Raw genomic sequence first — 20,374 nt, forward strand, 5'->3', positions numbered from 1 at the left:
TAGGCTATGATTTAATTTTTTTATAGCTTCTGTTTGATATTTCGGCTGCTGTAACACAAATGTATTACATTTGGGTTAAATAAAGTTATTTTATATTATTTAAATTGTCTTTTTTTCAGAAAATCTCTTCAAGTCACAAGTTTTATAATGAAAGTGCAGGTAAATGACCTTTGAAACAAACACACACCCACCCCTCAGGGTCACCAATAAAGTTCAAAGCCCTGCCCTTGTCAAGTGAAAAATGATGTAAACAAAAATCTCAAGTGCAAATTTTAACAGCAGTGCTGCTTACCCAGGAACTCATATGTCACAATAAAGCAATAACAGGACCTCACCATTGTAGGACACAGAGAGAGAGAGTAGTGCCCTCCTCCCTACTTCTCTTATCACGCCTTTCAGACATAAAACCGGGCTGAGCACATGTACTAAACAAACCTCTCTAGCTCTGCTAAGCACGCGTTTAGCTCTGCAGTCTGAGTCACTGCAGTTTCCTGGTAAGCCTGCTGTCTGATATCTGTCCGTAGCTGTTTTCATTGGCGCTTTCCGACTAAAGCAGGTGAGAGATAGTGTCTTTGTTTTGAGTTTTGGTTGCCACGTGTATCTTTTTCTCTATTTTTAAAATCTAAAATCAGCTCTCGCTGAGATGGAAGAGTCTAGAACATGTTTTTATTAACGTGGTATGAAGCAGACATTAAGATTAAACGGTGTTGCTTCTGAGTATATCAGATTAGACTAGAGATGCCCGATAATCAGCACTGCAGGAAGCGTCTACTGCAGAGGCCGGATGCCACAAGCAATTTACATATGAACTTTTGACCTTTACGGTATTTTCAACAAACCAAGCTTCAGTTTACACATCTTGTGAACTTGTAAGCTTGGGTAATGATTCTTAAAAAACCGAATCCAGTAACAATAATGTAAAAATGTAAATGGTTTTAGAAAAGTTGACATTCCAGATTCCAGAAATATTCCAAACATTAATTGGGAAAATGACAGGAAACCACCCGCTTCATTCATTTACAGTTCTAGATAATTGTAGATAGTTGTTCTCGGGACTTATTGATGTTGGCTTAAAAGTCAAACAGTGTTTAGGAAAGAGATTTGGGCAAACACAATTAAAAGCTGTATACAGTGTTTTTTCTTTTTCAGTGGGTCTGACTCACTTAAAGAAATATCCGAACTTGGTGCTGGGTTTAAGAGTAAGTGAACTGTGTTGCTGCATGTGTTTTAAATTTCTTCAGTTATCTAAACATCTGGTCTTTGTTTTAGCTCTAACATATAGTAATAGTTGAAATACATACTTGATTTTAACTACATAGACATTAAAGCATAGACATTGTTCATATGGCTTTGCTTTGTTGTAGATTCCCAAAATTTAACAGAATACATTCTGAGACAGCAGCACTGAGGAGACGAGAGTAAATGACCTGTCTGCAGCTTTCATTTCAAGTTCAACTTTAGCAGCAATGAACGTAATATCATAAAGTCACACAAAAGTGCAGCAACAGGATTGTAATATGATTTTTTAAAATCTACTATTGTTAATGTTGATGTAGAATAGGCATTTTATATGGAAATCAAAAAAATAAGGATTTATAACAAACCAAATTGCTTCAAATTTGGTTTTAAAAAATGACAAGATATGGTGATATTTGTTATGTAAAAACAAAACCGTTGCCTCAAGAGATGTAAAAGATTAGATTTTTATTAAGAAATGGTATTTACAGCAAAAATGTTCTTCAGTGTTGGGCATACAGGTGGAGACAACTGAAGGATGTCAGACAACGAAGATACGATCGAAATGGGGATAAACGGAGCCCCTAAAGGGTCCCGTTCAAGACAACAGTTGCACGGCGCAACAGTCAGTTTCCACAATATTCACTACAAGGTGAAACAGGGAGGTGGATGTTTTTGCCGAAAGAAGGCCACGACCAAAGACATCCTCATCGACCTCAAGTGAGTAGACTGGTGCATTTAAACTTCGAGGACAACAGACGTTTTATTTTTAAGCTAACAAACAACAGGCTACTTGTCATTTTAAACACACTTCTAAAAAATGAGGGCAAAGCTTAGCTGCAATATCTCATCTTCATGCAGCCTAAAAGTACAACATTAGATTAAGCGGTCAAAGGTTTGGCTGTACTTCACAGCAAAATATGCAAACTCAGCAGCCTGCAACAAGTGCTTTAAGCTGATACTGTGCAAAGAAGGTAACTCCTCGAATCTGATGAAACACCCGGCGACACATAGCGGGGTATTTTTAAAGCCGAGAAATGCACCTTACCTACTGCGGGTGTGGTGCCTGTTATCGGACCCGGAGTTAGCAACATCCCCCAAGAACCCGAAGAGCAGAGTCCTGGCCCCTAGCCCTGCCAGTGTAGCAGAAATGATGAGGATGATGATGGCAGCAGCAGCCATTCTTCTCTGCGTGAGTAGCTTAATGTTGTTCGTGTGTAATTTACGTTGAGTAGGCTAACCACGTTATTACATTAATGCATGTAAGGTGAACTAGCAAACACCATCGTGGATACATTACATGCGGCTGTCTTCTTGTTTGATGGCAGATACTCCCTTCACCCTGGCCAAGAAGGCTAAAATGACCAAAGAAAAATTGGAAAACAGCTAAACATGAGAGGTTTTTGGACAAAGTTTGTGTTATCCATTGTTTAAGCACCGGTTCGAGCACCGGCACGGTTGCAAAAGTACCGGTTTGGCACTGGTATCAGATAAAACCTAAACGATACCCATCCCTAAATGTAACAAAGGCAAATGAAGTCTGGGATTTTGATTTTTCCATGTATATCCCACAAATGGCTAATTATCTATTGGTTTTCAGAACTTTAAGCTTAATTTTGAAAGTTGTGTGGCTGAGGAATGTTTTAATAAAAGGGACGTTGTTCACACATTCATCTTAAAAAAATATTCATCTTTTTTACTGAGGACCTTTGAACACTCACAGGTGTGTTTTTCCCAAATTCTGGTTAATGGTATAACTTGGTTATGAATTGTCCTTGTGTGATGCTCAGTGGGCTATGATGTTACAACATCAGTGAAAGGCTATTGTTTCATCACGGTAAAGGCAAACAAACAAAAATTCCTAGAATACAGACTTCTTTTTTTAGAAAGATTCAGAGGGACGTCCAGTGGATGTTCATAAAAGACACTGAGCAGGTGATGAGGACACATCATTAATGTTCGCAGAATTTTAGTTTCGGTGCAGGCAATGTTTTTTTTTTTTTAAAAAGCTGAACAAAGAAGCCCAAGTGAAAGATGCCGCTTACCTTCCTTTTTTCAAAATTGTGAGACAACAAATTTCGTAACTTTCCAATCCTGTGTAGTTATTCAGCCATCATAAAAAAATTAACAATGTACTTTAATTAATTTCTAAGTTCACTGCAGTTTTCACACTTTGCAAACCAATCCATTGGGTTCAGTTAGACGATTTTGCAGGCCCATGTTGGACCACGTCTCTACTAAAAGAAACATGCAGTCAGGTAATTTAAAGATAAGATAAGATCAGCTTGGGTAATGCATTATTGTTAGAGCACATGTAACCTTGTCTTACATCACACGCTCTAACAATCAGCAGAGTAACATGCAGCATGAATAAAAATCGGCAAAATGAGCACGCCCTTTACCCAAGGATATACCACGCAGTCACGTGGTATATATGTGTAGAGGGTGGAAATGCTCAGGTTTTGTCAGGACTTGTGATAATGAAACAGCTTCAAGGAAAAACTGTGGATTTACAACTTGACTAACAGCCTTTTAAGTCATATCTTGTCACCTCACTGTTTCTGTAGTGATGCACTTTGCCTCTTAAAGTTTACCAACCAAACTGCAATAAGCTGGCTTGGATTTACTTTGTCTTACAAGAAATTCCTGTGATGCTACAATGCAAGGCATGCTTTAGCCCTCAGGTGACTGTAAGCATGAGCCCATACTGTGGTAAACTGGTAATGCACAGTCTGCATGTGCAGCTACTGTGTGTTTATTTGTCTACGTACTGCCAGGAGCCCACCTGGGATGCAAACGTGACACGATCAAGGTTTGCTTGGTTCAAACACTCCCACATGTTGGGAGGCAAAGGAAGGAAGTTTGCTTTGTCGGGAGACTCAGGTTCCTAAGTTTGCCTCTGTGAAACACATACACATACTGTACATACAAAAGCCTGTGAGAAGACAATGACTCTGGGCTTAAACCAACAAACAGGCACGGGTACAGGATGCTGTACTGCCTCAGTTTGTTTGAAACTTTACTTGGCAAGAACGTTGAGGGTGTAAAGGTTACTGAATCAAAGATGCTAAGTATTAACACTTTATAACAGCCAGGATTAATAAATTTAAACTGACAGTTACTTTAGCACTGAAGCAATGATTAGTAAGAAAGTTCTCCAGGTTGTTGACAGTTAAGCTTCTTCAGGTCCTTAAAACAATGCCAGATGAGCCGTGCAGATGATGTTGGAGTTAAAGCTAATAAATGCCAAATAATGTAATAATAATAATTATAATAGTCAAATAATAGTTTCATTAATCTTCTGAGGTCTGAGTCTTTGAGTTTTTGAGAACAACTGAACTTCAGCGGTGTAAGGCCCTATTCACAAAACCTAGAGACCAGTTGCCTATTCCCCTGGTAACCTTTGGTCACTAGAAAAAAATGTTTATTCTCTGACCAATTGGTGAGTGGTTCCTGTCAGTCACTAGGTGAAATCTATCACAAATAGGTGCAGGGTTCTGACAGAAAACCACATCATGATTTGTATTCTAACAAACATTAATGTAGAAGAACTCCAAAAATAAATGAAAGTTGAATCAACGTTGCTGATATTTTCTCAGTGTCTGTTCAACTTTCATTTTGAAACCATTTTTTAGTCATAACTAGACACTGTGAAAATCCTGGCCGCCAAAAGTTATTCAACATTGAAATGTTTGTTAGCTTCGGTTGCTAACCATGCCACAGTCTCATATTGACGATCGACAAAGATGTCACCTTGTTTGCAAATTGCGATTTGCTTATAGTGAAACTGTGAAAAGTGCAACCTGGAAAGACCATAATTGCTATTCACATTTTTTTTTTACAAATAGTTGGTTTTTTATCTTTGTAGGGTCAGGGTAAATGTAGGGTAATGGTAGAGTTAAATCTACTACACCAACACGTATCTGCAGACAAAGCCATGGATTATACTCTGTTATAAAAAAGATCAATGTGTTATTATATATGTAAGTTATGAAAGCTTTAATGGGTCAAAGTGTAGCAGGTGTGTTTGTGTGCGTGTGTGCAGATTTTAATGACTTGTACCTGTGGGATTTTATTGGACATGTGTAATCATTGACAAAGTTGAAGGTCTGTGCTTTCGTTTAATCTGTTTGCATGAGAATAAGGGCTGTATCCTGCTGTGACAGCTCATACTGGAGCGCATTAAAACTGACTTTACCATCATTTATGATTGTGCATTTATAATCAGGCCAGAAACTGACCTGTCTGGGTGTAATGGAAGCTAAATTATCAGCAACGCCATTGTCACGCGGAGAATACACGCAAGGGATTCTGAATTGTGATAAGATGTGGAAAGGAAAACCTAATAAACAAAGGACGAGAGGAAGATATAGAAAGAAGGTAAAGTTAACAAAGCAGGATTTCATCCACCTTTTGTAGTGGAGTCACTTGGATGAGAGATAATAATATTTATAACATTTATAAAGCGCTTTTCGAGACCCTCAAAGCGCTTTTACAATTCCACTATTCATCCGCTCTCACATTCACACACTGGTGAGGCAGCTACAGTTGTAGCCACAGCTGCCCTGGGGCAGACTGACAGAAGCAAGGCTGCCATATCACGCCATCGGCCCCTCTGGCCATCACCAGTAGGCGACGTGTCATTGGATTGATTAGCTAACAAGTCACCTTCTTCTTCAAGCTAATCCATCCATTCACTGTGTCCATTAGAGCAGCTCGGTAGAGCAGTGAACTTACCCTATCTGTGCATTTAATCTCAGACATACGTCAGTATGTGATAAAGAAGTGGAGTTTCAACAGTACGCCCTAAGTTTTCTTTTCATTACTAGAATGTTTTTTTTACCCTACACCTAGTGTGTAAAAAAAATAAGTCATTTGCAAAGTAGATAGTGAAAGAAAAAAAAGCAAGAATTTTTTTTTGATCAATAAAAATTGATCAAATTACTCTGGTGTAGCATGAGATGCTGTGAGCGAGGTCCTTCACGATTTTGAAAAGACACCCATTGGGCCGTGAGTGAGGCAGAAAGTATGTTTGCATGGGACAGGATACTAATGCTAAAAAGCAGTGAGACTTTTTGTAAGTTAAACAAATAGACACAAGAATGCAGATTACATGTGAAGGACAAATATACTGTATTTAATTTTTCCTTTTACATTGCATTACATTTTTTGTTTTTGTTTTAATGTTCTTATGTGTTTTGAGTTACTAATGCTACGTTCACACTGCAGGCGAAAGCGCATTTATTTTTTTGATCCTATGCGACCCATATCCGATCATGGTATGACAGTGTGAACAGCACAAATCCAATATTTTCAAATCCGACCTGGGGCGCGGGCCACTTTGAGGGCTCACACTATAGCGTGTTTGTCGCCACATTTTATTTGTAGTGTGAACAAGCAGACAAAAAAATTGGATTTGATCAAAAAATTGGAATTAAGAGTGGCAAGTTTCTCATTTGCAGGAATCTAAACAACGCTGCAGAGTCATGTTTTCTGCTGAATCAATGACAGGACAGATTCTGAGCAGGAGGAAGTCACCTCCCTGTGTTTCTCAGACTCACTTAAATGACTGAGTGACTAAAAATGAATTTTACTTTTCCAAAACAGTAAATTGCTGACTAATGCCCTGGCAGACACTTGACAGTGTGCCCATGTGGTTTTGGATTTCAGATGCATGTGGTAAATTTCAATCCCCTTCACTATACTATAGCGATACCAGCAAGAGCAAAAAAAATAAACCTGCATTAGCCTGAAAGGCATGAAGGAGAGAAAGGCGACTATAAGACAGATACATATAAAACTGCTGTGTCATAGTTACAGCTTGAGATTTGCTTAGTGGCAGTTTAAAAAAAAAGAGGAAGTCTTCGTCCTTGTACATGTCAGGGAAAATGCAGAATAAGAATCACAGTGTTATGAAACATCCTCAACCAAACGGCCACTAAAGTTGTAACTTTGCTGGAAAAAGCCATTTCAGTTCCTCAGAAATACAGCAGCATGACTTCTGTAGTATCACAAAAGTCACTCTAGAGAAAAGCAGAACTCAAACTGCTTCATCATTTCAGAAAAAAAAACCCTGTGAAAACTTCCACGGAAAAGTAACCCTGGAAGTTACTTTTTAGAGCCTAACCTGTCACTGGGGTCAGACAGGTGTTTTGCAAACCTTTTGAACTGTTTGTTTCATTGAAGGAATTCCAGTGCTTTCCGAAAACAGCGACTCTGAGCCTTAAAGTGATATTGGGGTCATTACTGTAATCCTAGGCTAAGCAGCACTGCGAAGATGAAGGTTGGTAGAGAGAAGAGAGGGTGAGTGAGTGGGATGGAGGTCTACGGAAAGTAAATATTTTATTGGGCGATTGGGTTCTTTTTTTATTGTTTTGTTTTTGCTGTTTGCTGTGTTCTTTTTCCTCTTATTTCCCTGGGATTTAGCTGTGGCATACTGCCTGGGATGACTATAATGACCCTGATATCACTGATGACCACAGAGTTTTTGCTTTCAGGATTTTTTGGTTGCCCCAATTCAGAAGAAGATTTTATTATTCCTACACAGTAAAAAATAAGATCAACATTAAATCTTTATTAGTGATCCATTAAACTTTAGGAATGTAAATTTTCAAGAGCTGTATGCTTCATGCAAGTGAAGCTTATTATTTTTATTGCTGATTAATTTCACAGTTACCACAGTGACTTCATTCAACCAAGAGTTCAAATTTAAAAAATAGCGAAAAATAAACAGAATAAAGAAAAAAACTGGAAATTTTAAAATTTAAGAAGCTGAAACCCTTGAATGTGTCCAAACGTTTCCCGGCTGCTGTTTATGAAATGAATTATTAAAACATTACAGATTCACCGCTGATAATATTTTTGTCGCTCTCTCCCTCAGTGGGATCATGAAGCCAGGTCTCAACGCCATTATGGGAGCGACAGGAAGCGGGAAGTCATCGTGAGTGCTGCAAATGTGTTTGTGCAGGGAGAAATCGGGATGTTTTCCATTCATGTTTAGCAAAAATCTGAAGAAAACGTCTTTGTTTGTTAAGAGATGAACAACTGGTGGTCGATGCATCAGTGTAGAGGAAGTATTGTACACATTAACTGCTGGAAACCTAAATGTTTGTGTCTTTGCTGTACACAGAAAGATAAGGTCTTCTTCTATCCAGTACACTTTGAATATATAAACAATTTTCCTGCCATATGGAAAAGACATTACAGGAAATAAAACAAGAACGTTTTGCTATTTTTCTGTTCAAACTTCCCGTCTATATTTGTGCCAGCTGATTAGCAAAGACTGCCTATTCTTGCCTTTGCTAATTCAGATGGTGTGTAACAGGAAAGCAACCATCCTTATAGATGGTGTGAGCTGATGTCTGCATAAAGCCTCCTGACTGGGACTCAATTTGTGATTGAATGTTGCCTTTTTGTTTTAGGTTTCTTGATGTTCTGGCAGCTAGAAAGGACCCTGCAGGTCTGTCAGGAGAGGTCCTGATTGACGGAGCCCCTCAGCCCCCAAACTTTAAGTGTCTGTCTGGCTATGTGGTTCAGGTGGGTGAAGCAGGCAGGAAGTTCGACAGGATTTAGCAGAGTTCCTGGACAGGGCAGGAAGAGATTTCCTGCAACAATAAAACCGGCTTCTTAGGCCAAGTCTGTTTGAGTTGCATAAAGTTAATTGTTTTAGAAATACTGAGGTCATAAGTCACATCTGTGGAAATTAAACTGAGTTAAAAAGATGTCCTTGAAGCAAAAATGCATCTGGCAGCAGTAAATGTTTGGTCACTTTTAATGTGTTAGATTTTTTTTCTAAACAGTAGCTTCCTGTCTGCAGGATGATGTGGTGATGGGGACTCTGACGGTCAGAGAAAACTTCACCTTCTCTGCAGCCCTGCGGCTCCCATCAAGCATCAGCCATAAAGAGAAGAAGCAGAAAGTTGACAGACTGATCAAGGAGCTTGGACTGGGCCGAGTGGCCGACTCCAAGGTGAGACGAAAGAAACTTCAATAAAAAAAATAAAACATTTAGTCAAGAAGTGGTACAAAAGAATAATAGAATACATAAAACTGACTCTAAAATATAGGAAGGATGAAAGTATCCAAAAGATTAAATAGCGCAAAGAAATGAGAAAAAAAACAAAACAAAGACGCATGAGAAGAACTGGAAGACAGATTGAAAAAGTCTGATTGTAGTGTGTTTGTGCAGGTGGGCACTCAGCTGATTCGTGGGATTTCTGGTGGCGAGAGGAAGAGGACAAACATTGGGATGGAGCTGATTATTGACCCGCCTGTCCTCTTCCTGGATGAACCCACCACAGGCCTCGACGCCAGCACGGCCAACTCTGTGCTGCTGCTGCTCAAGAGGTGAAAACGCACATATTTTTAGTGCTGATGCCATGAAGATGCCCATCTATATCATGCGGCCACACCTTGAACGTTAACACTGAGTCTGAAGTTATGTCCTTAAATCTATGAAGTCACTGGGCAAGCTAGCTCACAAACATCACTACTGTAAATAGTGATGATTTTGCAGGATACTGATTTTTAAAAATGGCCATTTTTCCAGATCTGCATCAGGAGTTTGGATGAACTGGGCGGCGTTATCTATAACTGTATTTTCCAATGTAAAATGTTTTATTAGGGATTAAGTAAGAAGCAAGAAGGACTGATGTAATCATTGCATAGCTGAATTCTGGTTCAATTAGACAACATTCGCTGGGTGAAACATGGAGTCTGTGTTTTTCTGGAGACTGTTAGCTAGCGCTGATTACTGTTTATTCTAGGAGCAGAGCAGAAGCAACTAGAAAAAGCATTTCCTAGCAAAAATGAAAACTGAAAATTTGAAGATTTTGCCTGAAATGCTTAAAAATGTTAAAAATCTTCAAACCTTAACTTGTTGAATGAGCTTAATTGCATTAGGTTTTCAATTAGGTTGCCAGGTTGCCATCCTAAGTGTAAAAAACAACAGTACCAAAACTGAAAATGCTCTAGATAAAACCAAAAGTACAGTGAAAGGTTAGGGTAACCCTAACCAAAAACATGAGTGAGAGGACCAAAGGCTGACCTAACATGGAAAGAAAGGCAGGCCAAAGGTAACTTCAGTTAGCAAATTGTCAATGTAGGGTGAAAGCCACAAGCTGCAGCCCTCTGCATCATATGTAGTAGTAATAGTAGTATCACTAAATGAATAACTATAATAAATGAAAAAAAAAAATCCATTGAATAAGTTTAACCTAAATAACAGTTTTTTACTGTTATTCCAGGATTGCAAACAATGGTCGTACCATAATCCTCTCCATCCACCAGCCTCGATACACCATCTACCGCCTCTTCGACAGCCTCACCCTGCTAGTCAACGGTCATCAGGTCCCCTTTAAATACTGCTTATTGAAAGACTTAAACATTTTCACTGAGCTAACTTCAAGCTACCTGTGGAGGAAACTGTGACTTACATGTTAATTCTTCTTCTCTCTGTTGTAAAACATGTCAGGTTTATCACGGCCCAGCACGGAGTGCACTGGAGTACTTCTCTGACATTGGTAAGCACGCCTGATTAACTTTAACCCAACAAGATGCAACACGACAGAAAGGCAATGTTTGTGACTATGTTTTAAAACTGTTTCCTAGGATACATCTGTGAGCCCCACAACAACCCTGCTGACTTCTTCCTGGATGTCATCAACGGAGACTCGACCGCCGTCGCCCTCAACAGTGGGAAAACAGAAGGTGTGTAAGTTTGTTCTGGACAAAAAGACAGCAGTGGGGAAAAAAGATCCTCTGAGGTGTAAGCCATCGTGGTTATAACCTGACCTTGTTTGGAAAATCTCTTAATAATAATAATAATAATAATAATAATAATAATAATAACTAGAAACATTTGCATTTCCTGCAAAAATGCTGTGTGAATGCCTTGTAGTGGAATCGGAAAACAGCAGAAGAAGGAGAACAATCTTCTGAAAAGAGCTGAAGAAGCTAAAAATTGTGCTGAAAACAGCTAAAAAATCTGGAATTTGTGCTGAAAAGAGGTGAAAGACAAAAATTGTGCTAAAAAGGGGTGAAGAAGCTGAAATTTGTACTGAAAAGATGTGAAAAAGTTAAACTATCACCTGAAAGGAAATGTTGCTACAAGCTGGGCTTGAACCCAGGCCGCCTTGTCGCAAGGCAGTTAATCATCTTGCTGAGCCAAACCAGTTCTCAGTATACTGAGACGATATGGAGAAACTGAATAATCTGCTTAAATGAGCAGAAGAGGCTGTAATTTGTGATGAAAAGAGGTGAAAAAGCTTTTTCTGCTGAAAAGCTGCGAATCAGCAGAATTTCTGCTGAAAACAGCCAAAGAAACCGGAAACGTGGCTGAAAAGGGCTGAAACAACTCAAAATTCTGCTGAAAAGTGGTGAAGAAGTTGAAATTTGTGTTGAAAAAAATGAAAAATGTTTAACCATTAATCGAAAAAAATGTTGCCATAAGCGGGATTTGAACCCGGGCCTGCTGCTCTGAGAACGGCTGCTCATCTCACTGAGCTAAAACACAGCTACCCCGGCAAGCAAAATCAGTGACCACACTAATAATGTGGTCCCATTCAGCAAAATGGGCCTAAAATGGCATAAAAACCTTAATATCTCAAAAAGTATAGACGTTATGAGCACCGAAGCCGGCATTAGCAGAAACAGCAGAATAGTTTAAAATTTGAACAATGAAAATTGCACAAAAACTGTGGAAGTAGTTTCATGGCGAAGAACCACGGAGCAACTAGAATAAAGTATAAAGAATAAAAAGAAACAGGCATTCACACAATAATAACAACCATCACATGCAGTTTTTGCAGTTGAGTGTGGACAAATTGGAGGAAAAAAATTCAGAGAAAGAAGCTTTTAGAAGTTGTGTCAAGTCTTCCCTTTTCATCTCATCAAACACCATCCAGTATCAGTAAACAGCTGTTCTACACTAACGCTGATACCCAGTTGCTGCACCATCATTTTATGTTAAAACACCAAATGGACACATTTCTGTATCACTGTGTCCAGTGTCCAACTCGGCCACTATCAGCTCACAGTGGGAGCTATAACTTTGCCCTCTATAATATTCGTAGGGCTTTCCGCTGTTAGTTTTTTGAGAATTCATCCTGTGAAACTTTAGTTAGTTCAAACATGAAATCATTAAAGTCTGAACAATAACTTTTGTTCAGCAGACTGCGTTTAACTCACGATATCAGCTGCATCATAGTCATGATGATTAGGTTACAGAAGAGAAACAACAACATCCATAGAAGACAAATATTCCTGAAACTTTTTGAGCACTGAGAAATTTACACTTCTTTCATGTGGAAACCAAAACATACGTTTTAACCAGCTGTCCAGCAAACAGTGGTTTGGTGAAAGTGGTTGACTTTATTCCCTTTTTTGTTCTCCAAAAAGGTATTACTAATGACTCAAAATACTTACAGAAATGTTTACTATAACTAAAAGTACATTGATTTTAAAAGGTTATGAACTCAAATTATGGACAAGCTGCTAGCAGGATGAAGGTGCCCTCTTCTGTCCTACATACATTTTTAGATTCACTGGTCAACCAGGTGTGAAAGTGCTGCAGAAAGATGTGCAAAATCAAAATTCCCTCAAGTGAACCTGTAACACATGCTGCATTCAGGCACTGTAGGACACATGACATTATTTAGACTTGATTTGACATTAGTTTGAATTTGTTTGGGTTAAAATATTTAGTTCTAATTGTAATTGTAAAGCGATTTATCCTGATTCTGTGACATATGCCAGTGATTATATGATTAGAAGTAATAATATAAAACCCTATTTTTTGTAGACCTGACAAGATCTCTCTTTGTCCAGATCCAGATCAAGAGCTGGATTCAGAATCGATGTCGAAGTCCCGAAGAGGGATTGGGGAGAAACTGGTGGAGGAGTACAGAAACTGTCAACACTTCAAAGAGACCAAAGCAGAGCTGGGTGGGTACCAAAAGAAGGCTTCAGTTTTTATTGATTTTTAATGTTTGTATCTGAAACTGTTACAAAAATATGTTGGGTGACGATAAACAAAGCTAGATGGCTACAAAAAAGAGGTATAGTGAGTACAAATTGGTCAAAAATTCTCCAAATAATTGAATCCCAATGTAAATGAACCACAAAGAGATAACGAATGACTACATTGTCTCAAATTGATGTTGTCTTTATTTTGGTTTTACTTTGAAACTTTGCTGTCCTGTCTTCACAGGACATGTTAATGACTTTAAATGTGAACAAAACACATTAGTTCATACAGACATGAGCATTTGTTTAAATGTAAATTAATTCAAACCGTTGCCACCTTCTGTCTGTCTCAGAGAGGATCGTCCAGGGAAAGAAGGTGGTCACTACTACTCCCTTCAGAACCATCACCTACACCACTGGCTTCTTCACGCAGTTCAGATGGGTTCTCAAGAGGACATTTCGCAACCTCATACTCAACCCACAGACCTCCATTGCTCAGGTAAGTCTGTGTAAAGTTCACTTTATTTATTCACTTATTTAAAACAAGAACTGTCCAGTTTGGAGAATGTGTATCTTCACTGTCTAAGAGGGAATTTATTCACTTCATTGGGTTTTGCAGGCATTCATTTACTTACAAGGTAACACAAAGTAACACAAGGGAGGACAACCAGTACAACATGAACAAATACAAACATTAACTGAGGGATGCCAGGGAACACAACTGAACAAGACAAACAAGACAGGATAAAAAACTGAGCACAAGGCATGTGAGACAAAGACTATGACAAAAAAATTAAGTAAAACCAACAGATGGAAATATGACAAAACACGGGGAACGCAGGGGAAGGCTGGTAACTGAAACCTGAAATTAGATATAAAAAACTCAAGATCAATCCCAGATAACCATGATATTAAGAACAAATGGTAAAATACATATTATCACTACAAGAGAAAGTCTTTATACTTGAGTATAAAATAAACAATTCAAAAAGTCCAAACATTAGACGCTTCCAGGGCAAGGCAAGATTTAGCTATAGGATAGATGGCCACACATTTGACACTACAGTACTTTGGTATGGCTGTCAGTCCTGTGGCTGTGAAAAGAAAAAGCAGCCCTCAGTTGTCTTTTTCAATTCACTTTTACTTTTATAGTGTCAAATCACAACAACCGTCACTTTACATTGTACGGTAAAGGACCTAGAATAATGCAGAGACATCAATTCATCACCCCTCTACCACATCACTGCACAGTCTGGGACTGACACTGTTGTGAATACTGTGGCATTGTGTTAATGCATATCTGACGTCTCCAGAACAGACAACATATCTAACAAGACTTCTAATCAAGTGCATTTGATTAGCAGCTTGTGGGTGATGTTTGTCCTCTTAGTCCTACGGAAGCAGTAAGGGGGCACTTAGTCTTTTACATGACTACATATTTATCTGAAAGTTTTCTTTTTTTCTCTTCACTGTTATTTTGCCTGCTGTTGAATTTACTGTGGGCTTTTCTGTGGTCACTGCATCACCGCTCATCTCTTCCTGTGTGCACGTGTCATCAGTCAGTGGGAGTTTAGCAGGAGCAGCACCTGGTGTCAATAACTGAAACTGCATCATCAGATCATTTTAAGGGGTTTGGGAAACACACTACCTCCCTGCCTCAAACTCAAGGAATAATGAACTTGCATTGATAACTGTGATAAGTGGTTATAAGTCTCTTTTTAAAAAAAAAATCTGTTTAGGTAGCAGTGACAATCTTCCTCGCTCTGGTTGTCGGAGCCCTTTTCTTCAATGTCCAGAATGATTCGAGTGGGATTCAGAACAGGTATTTACTGTAGTACTTTTGTCTTTGTCACATTTGAAAGACAAATGATAAAAATGAATCTGGGATGTGAGATTATTGATGGTGTGGTTGTGTGTCCAGGACTGGTGCGCTGTTCTTCGTCGTCGTGAATCAGTGTTTCAGCTCCCTGTCGGCTGCTGAACTCTTCATCGCAGAGAGGAAAATCTTCACGTGGGTCTCACACTCAAGGAACTTTTTTAATTCACTTTGGGGTGAAAGGTTTTCATTATATGAGGGTAAAATTCACTCATTCATTCATGTTGAGGAGTTTGCATCTTTGCTTTCTTTAAAGATGTGTTCATGAAGTGAAATTGTTGGGACTTGCTTATCATCCAGGGACCCGAGTCGGTATTCTTTGCAGGAAATGCACATCTTTACTTTCTTTTTTAGTCAGATCAATATGTTCTCCTCTCATTGCCTTCTTCTTTCACAAAATGTAATATTTTAGATTTAGCCAAAAAAAAGAGAAATCGTAATACACACATTCTTGCAGTGCCCTTTTATATCATAATGACAACTATCATCTACTTATTAAAAACACATTATATTTAATGTTTTTTTTTTCAATTAATAAGGATCAGTAGGATTATTAAGAAGCATTTTAAAAATGGAAAGTTTATGCATTTCCAATCATTTTGTTTTTTTGACATTTTACATTTTTATGCTGATTTTCTTTCTTGCTAATTCAGATTAAATGCTTCTGACAACTTTATTAGCTAAAGGTCTGCAGCAATGGCACTCACCTCTATTTATCATTATGTTTTCACAGATGCCGTTTTTAACACAACGTTTCCTGTATGTCCTCCTCTCTCTCTGCAGTCATGAGTATATCAGCGGTTACTACAGGGTATCGGTCTACTTCCTGTGTAAGATCCTGTCTGACATCATCACGCTGAGGACCATCCCCGCTATCGTCTTCACCTGTGTGGCATACTTCATGGTTGGTAGGTGGAAGACAAGCTGTGCTATCCTGGTGTTTATTCTTTAATTGTATGCAGAGTAGAGCAGATGTGATTGGTAAACCGATGTGTCAGTGTTTCTAATGGTCTGTGTTATGAATGTTGATCTTGATCTGTTTATCCTTTGCATATGTGAAGGAAAAACTGTTAGACTCTGAGATTTTTATATCACAGAAATCAAGGCCAAAAAACATATAAAGACAAGGTTGTTTTACACATCAGAGGTTTGTTAGGATTTGTATCATGTGCCGTTTGTGCATCTTTGTTACTATTTATAACCCTGGCACTCTGATTTGTGATTTCGTCTGTGTATGTACAGGTCTGAAGCCGACAGCTGGGGCTTTCTTCTTCTTCATGCTCACCGTCGCTCTGTGTGCCTACACCGCCACCTCCATGGCTTTCGCCATCTCAGCTGACCAGACAGTGGTGGCCATCGCTAACATCTTTATGACGATCTCCTGCGTCTTCATGATGGTGATGCACACACATCAGCATACACCTGTCCAAACATTAGTGCATACACACCCAGAGCCTCCATATATGAAGATGGCTGCAGCTTCTGGCTCTGAAAAGATAAGCCAATGTGAAGGTCTCCTAAACCTGCATTTTTTTCTAATGGACAGCAGGGGGCGACGACTCTGTCTGATTGTACAGAAGGTTATGGAAAAGTGACCCTACTTTTGACTTGATTCATGACCCGATAGGTTTGTTTATTGTTTCATGTGAGTCACAAGTGTCCTTCGGCTTCACAGGCTGACTAGCAACATACTTGTTTATTTTTTATTTAAGCTTTATTTGACCCGAAAGTCCCTTTAAATAAAAAAACAAAACAAAAAACCCCAACTCTTTTTACAGCAGGCGAGGAAGAGCGGGCAAAGAAGGCACACTATTACAAAATTACAAATGTAACATAAAATCAAATACAAAATGAATACACACAACTCCATAAGACTCCAAAAGTAAAGAGGAAGGCATAAAAGTGGTCAGCTCAAGGCTTTACTAATCAGTTGAAGACATAATAAATGAATCACGTATTAAATAATAATGGCTTAGTCAATAAGTCCATCAAAAAGTGCAGAATGCAAACTGTGTTTATAACACAGGTAATGGTAATCTCCATCAAAATCCTGCAAACACTCACAAAACCATGATGGGACTGTGCTTGCAAGCATGCACCAGGGTATATTTTCCCTTTTCTGGTTCCACCTTAACATCAGGCTGCGATTCTGACACACGTTCACAGCAAACTGAATTAAAGCAAATCTCATAATGTTCAGTCATTTGATTATAAAAATATGAATTTACATCAATTTATGAGGAACTCGCTTAGAAAAAACTGACAGTGAGAAGTTAAATATCAGCTTTAGAGAAGTTATAACTAACACCTTTAATCTTCATGATGGTCAGACAGGTAATGCTAATGTTATTGAAGTTAGACAGAATTTCATAAAGGAATGTATTCCTGTGACATGTAAGACTGACTTAGTTTTATTTCTGGCAAAGGTAAAAGTCTGGGAGCAAGAAAAGAACAGCTATAAAAACACAAATCAATATTTCAACAAATTTTATGAAAGGTCAACAAGTTCAAGGCCTATGTGCTCTGTTTGATCTGTAAAAGGCTGAGAGATCAATACCATGGTTTTGAAATTGGTACTCATCAGGGAAGCGAAAAACCTCTGTAGATGTGGGATCTTCTATGCATACAGGCAGAAAGAAATGAAAACTCAAGGCTAAACCTGAAGTTACCACACAAAGCCTCGCCACTCGCCTCATCTGCTATGTTTCCTTTTCTCCAGATCTTTGCAGGACTGCTAGTGAACATCCCCTCCATCGCCAGCTGGCTCGCGTGGTTAAAGTACTTAAGTATACCCAGATATGGCTTCAGTGTAAGTACAAACACTGGCAATTACATCTATTTTTAACAGTTTTATTATATCTGCAGCAATTTTATAATCACTTAGAAATCTTCCCTTCCCTTAAGTTAGGCCTGTAACCGACTAAACTGTTAAACTTACTTTAGTTACTTACACCATATTTGAGCTCAGTTGGGCTACACCATGATGCACAACATTGCAACATTGTTTTATTAACTAATCATACTTTTTATTCTATTTTATAATGTTTCTCTCTTTTTAGGATCTTTTATCTGGCCATCTTTATTTACATAAAGTTTTACTGCTTATTTATTTTTCCCTGTTGGTTCTTCTCCTGTGGTGCTTACAAGCTATTTTTTTTCTCTTTGACATTTTGTTATTACTTTCAAAATGCATCATTGCTTTTAGTTTGTATTGCATTTGGCTCTACCTTTCCTAAAACAACCCCAAAGAGGATTTGTGTCTCCAGCTGAAAGGGCGCTATATAGATAAAGTTTGATTGATTGATGTGCTGATTATCAGTTATAAGGTAAGATCAGCTTTTAGAAATAAACCATGCTAGTATATGAAGGCATTTGCAAAGATTTAGAAAACCTTTTAACTTGCTGTAGATTTTCACTCCTGTGCAATAATGCTAGCATCACCTTACCTGGAAGAACATTTTGTTTTAAAAAAAGCAGTTCTTCAGTAGTTTTTACATTTTACACATGCATACTGTGAGCAGGGTTGGTACTCTGGGTTTAAAAGAACTTTTTCTTCAGATGAAACTCTTGTTGAGTGATGTTTGTTGATTTGTCTGTGAATCTCTCCAGGCTCTGCAGGCTAATGAGTTCACCGGGCTGACATTCTGTGAGAAAATGAATACCACTCTCAACCAACAATAGTAAGCAGCACTGAGACACATGCAAGTTAACATGAAGTGATGAGGTTCACTGGGGATTCCTAAATGAGATAGAAACATGGAAAACAGGCTCATCTGTGAGCACAAAGCCCATAACTACCAAAATAATGCAAAATGTTTAAAAAACAAATTTGTGCTGCAATCAAAATTCAAAATATAAATTTAGAGAATGGGATTAAAAAGGGATTAAAGTTATTAACACAACAGATTCATCTAAAATTAAGCCTTAACACAATTCAAGTCCCTTAGAGATGTTGTTTAAATAGATACTAGGCAAAAACAGCTTTTGTATCAGGCTGTAAACATGTTTATTTCTGCAATGAAGTTGGACATTTTTACATCAGTCTGTGGGGACTGACTCGTTTATAAAGCCAGTCTCAAGTGGTCATTAGAGGAACTGCAGTTCTGGTGTACCATGAGCAAATTTCTTCTGTAAAGTTGGGAGTCTCTGGGGAATGACTCACCTCTAGTGAATCAGAGCAACTGCAGCTTTTGGTATCTCAGCATATCTCAGCATTTATTTTGTTTTTGAGGAACTTTTGTGCTCTGTTTCCAGCTGTTACTCTGGGGAGAAGGTTCTGGAGGAGCAGGGCGTCGAATACTCCCTCTGGGGAATGTGGCAGAACCACTTGGCCTTGTTTATCATGACGATCTGCTTCCTCATCATAACTTACCTGAAACTGCGCTTCATCAAGAAGTTCACCTAAACTCCTGACTGTTGGTCGTGGATGTTTTTGTGTTATTTGTTCTTCTCAAGTTCAGGTCTAGTTTTCACGTCATTTATTCAGGTTATTCAGTTTATAAATACAGATCTATAATATTGATTTTTTTTCCTTTCTTTTTTTCTTTTTGTAAATTTTTTATAAAGATTGTTATAAAAACTGATTGTTTGATCACCCCTTACTAACAATGCCTCATCAGCTGTATCATAATTTTTGCACTTTAAAGTTCAGCATCACAAATACAAGAATTTCATATTTATAAACGTTGAATTTATATTACGTGTCTGTTTTGCTCATTTTTAAATTTTCATGATCGTTTTAGGACATACAGTGTCAGCAGCAACATTTAGCTGTAAATGTTTGCCTGTAAAAAAAATCATACATGAGCTTTGAACCAATTCCTCCTACTGTACCTTCAAAGTTCTTATAATTCATTCTGATGGACTCATGAAAGGCTGAAACAAGTGATAAACCAGTCAGCTGTAGCAAAAACATTTCAGTCAAAACCCATTGATGGTGGTGCTGGGGGAACTAAGCAACAGGCAGGGACACGAGCCATTTTATTAGGTGCAGTCATACAGCTGCTCAGTTCAAGATTCTTCAAACTGAGCATCAGAATGGAAAGAAATAGGATTTAAGTGACATTGAAAGTGGTGTAGTTGTTTATGCCAGACGGACTGGTCTGATTATTTTAGGAACTGCTGATCTGGGATTTCCCCACGCAAGTATTTACAAGTCTTACTACGAATCCCCGCAAGGGACATGGGAGAAAAAAAATTACGATGAACTTTTGCGAGATCAAGAAAACCAACTCGGGATCTTGCAAAAGTTGAATCCCAACAATGGCGGCAGCTACTTGTAATATTACTCTTTCTGGG

The 20,374-nt window shown here is 38.4% G+C and overlaps 1 protein-coding gene across 2 annotated transcripts; it reads left to right on the forward strand.

Annotated features, from left to right (window-relative positions):
• The first annotated feature begins 353 nt into the window (after window positions 1–353).
• abcg2a (ATP-binding cassette, sub-family G (WHITE), member 2a) lies at window positions 354–19,776 on the forward strand. Of its 2 annotated transcripts, none has more exons than XM_082528211.1 (18): window positions 354–494; window positions 1,744–1,956; window positions 8,117–8,176; window positions 8,658–8,772; window positions 9,053–9,205; window positions 9,425–9,582; window positions 10,482–10,584; window positions 10,709–10,757; window positions 10,846–10,944; window positions 13,063–13,179; window positions 13,554–13,699; window positions 14,940–15,022; window positions 15,122–15,211; window positions 15,860–15,984; window positions 16,319–16,473; window positions 17,796–17,885; window positions 18,686–18,756; window positions 19,331–19,776. In XM_082528211.1, exons 2-18 carry the CDS (start codon window positions 1,775–1,777, stop codon window positions 19,479–19,481), a joined length of 1,947 nt encoding a protein of 648 aa, XP_082384337.1. In that variant the 5' UTR covers window positions 354–494; window positions 1,744–1,774; the 3' UTR covers window positions 19,482–19,776. The 2 variants fall into 2 exon arrangements, with proteins under 2 accessions (XP_082384337.1, XP_082384336.1); XM_082528210.1 differs by having other exon boundaries at window positions 355–556; window positions 19,331–19,775.
• Window positions 19,777–20,374: the final 598 nt, after the last annotated feature.

The sequence above is a fragment of the Aulonocara stuartgranti genome, assembly GCF_965226115.1.
Source record: "Aulonocara stuartgranti genome assembly, chromosome: 3".
Classification (NCBI taxonomy): domain Eukaryota; kingdom Metazoa; phylum Chordata; class Actinopteri; order Cichliformes; family Cichlidae; genus Aulonocara; species Aulonocara stuartgranti.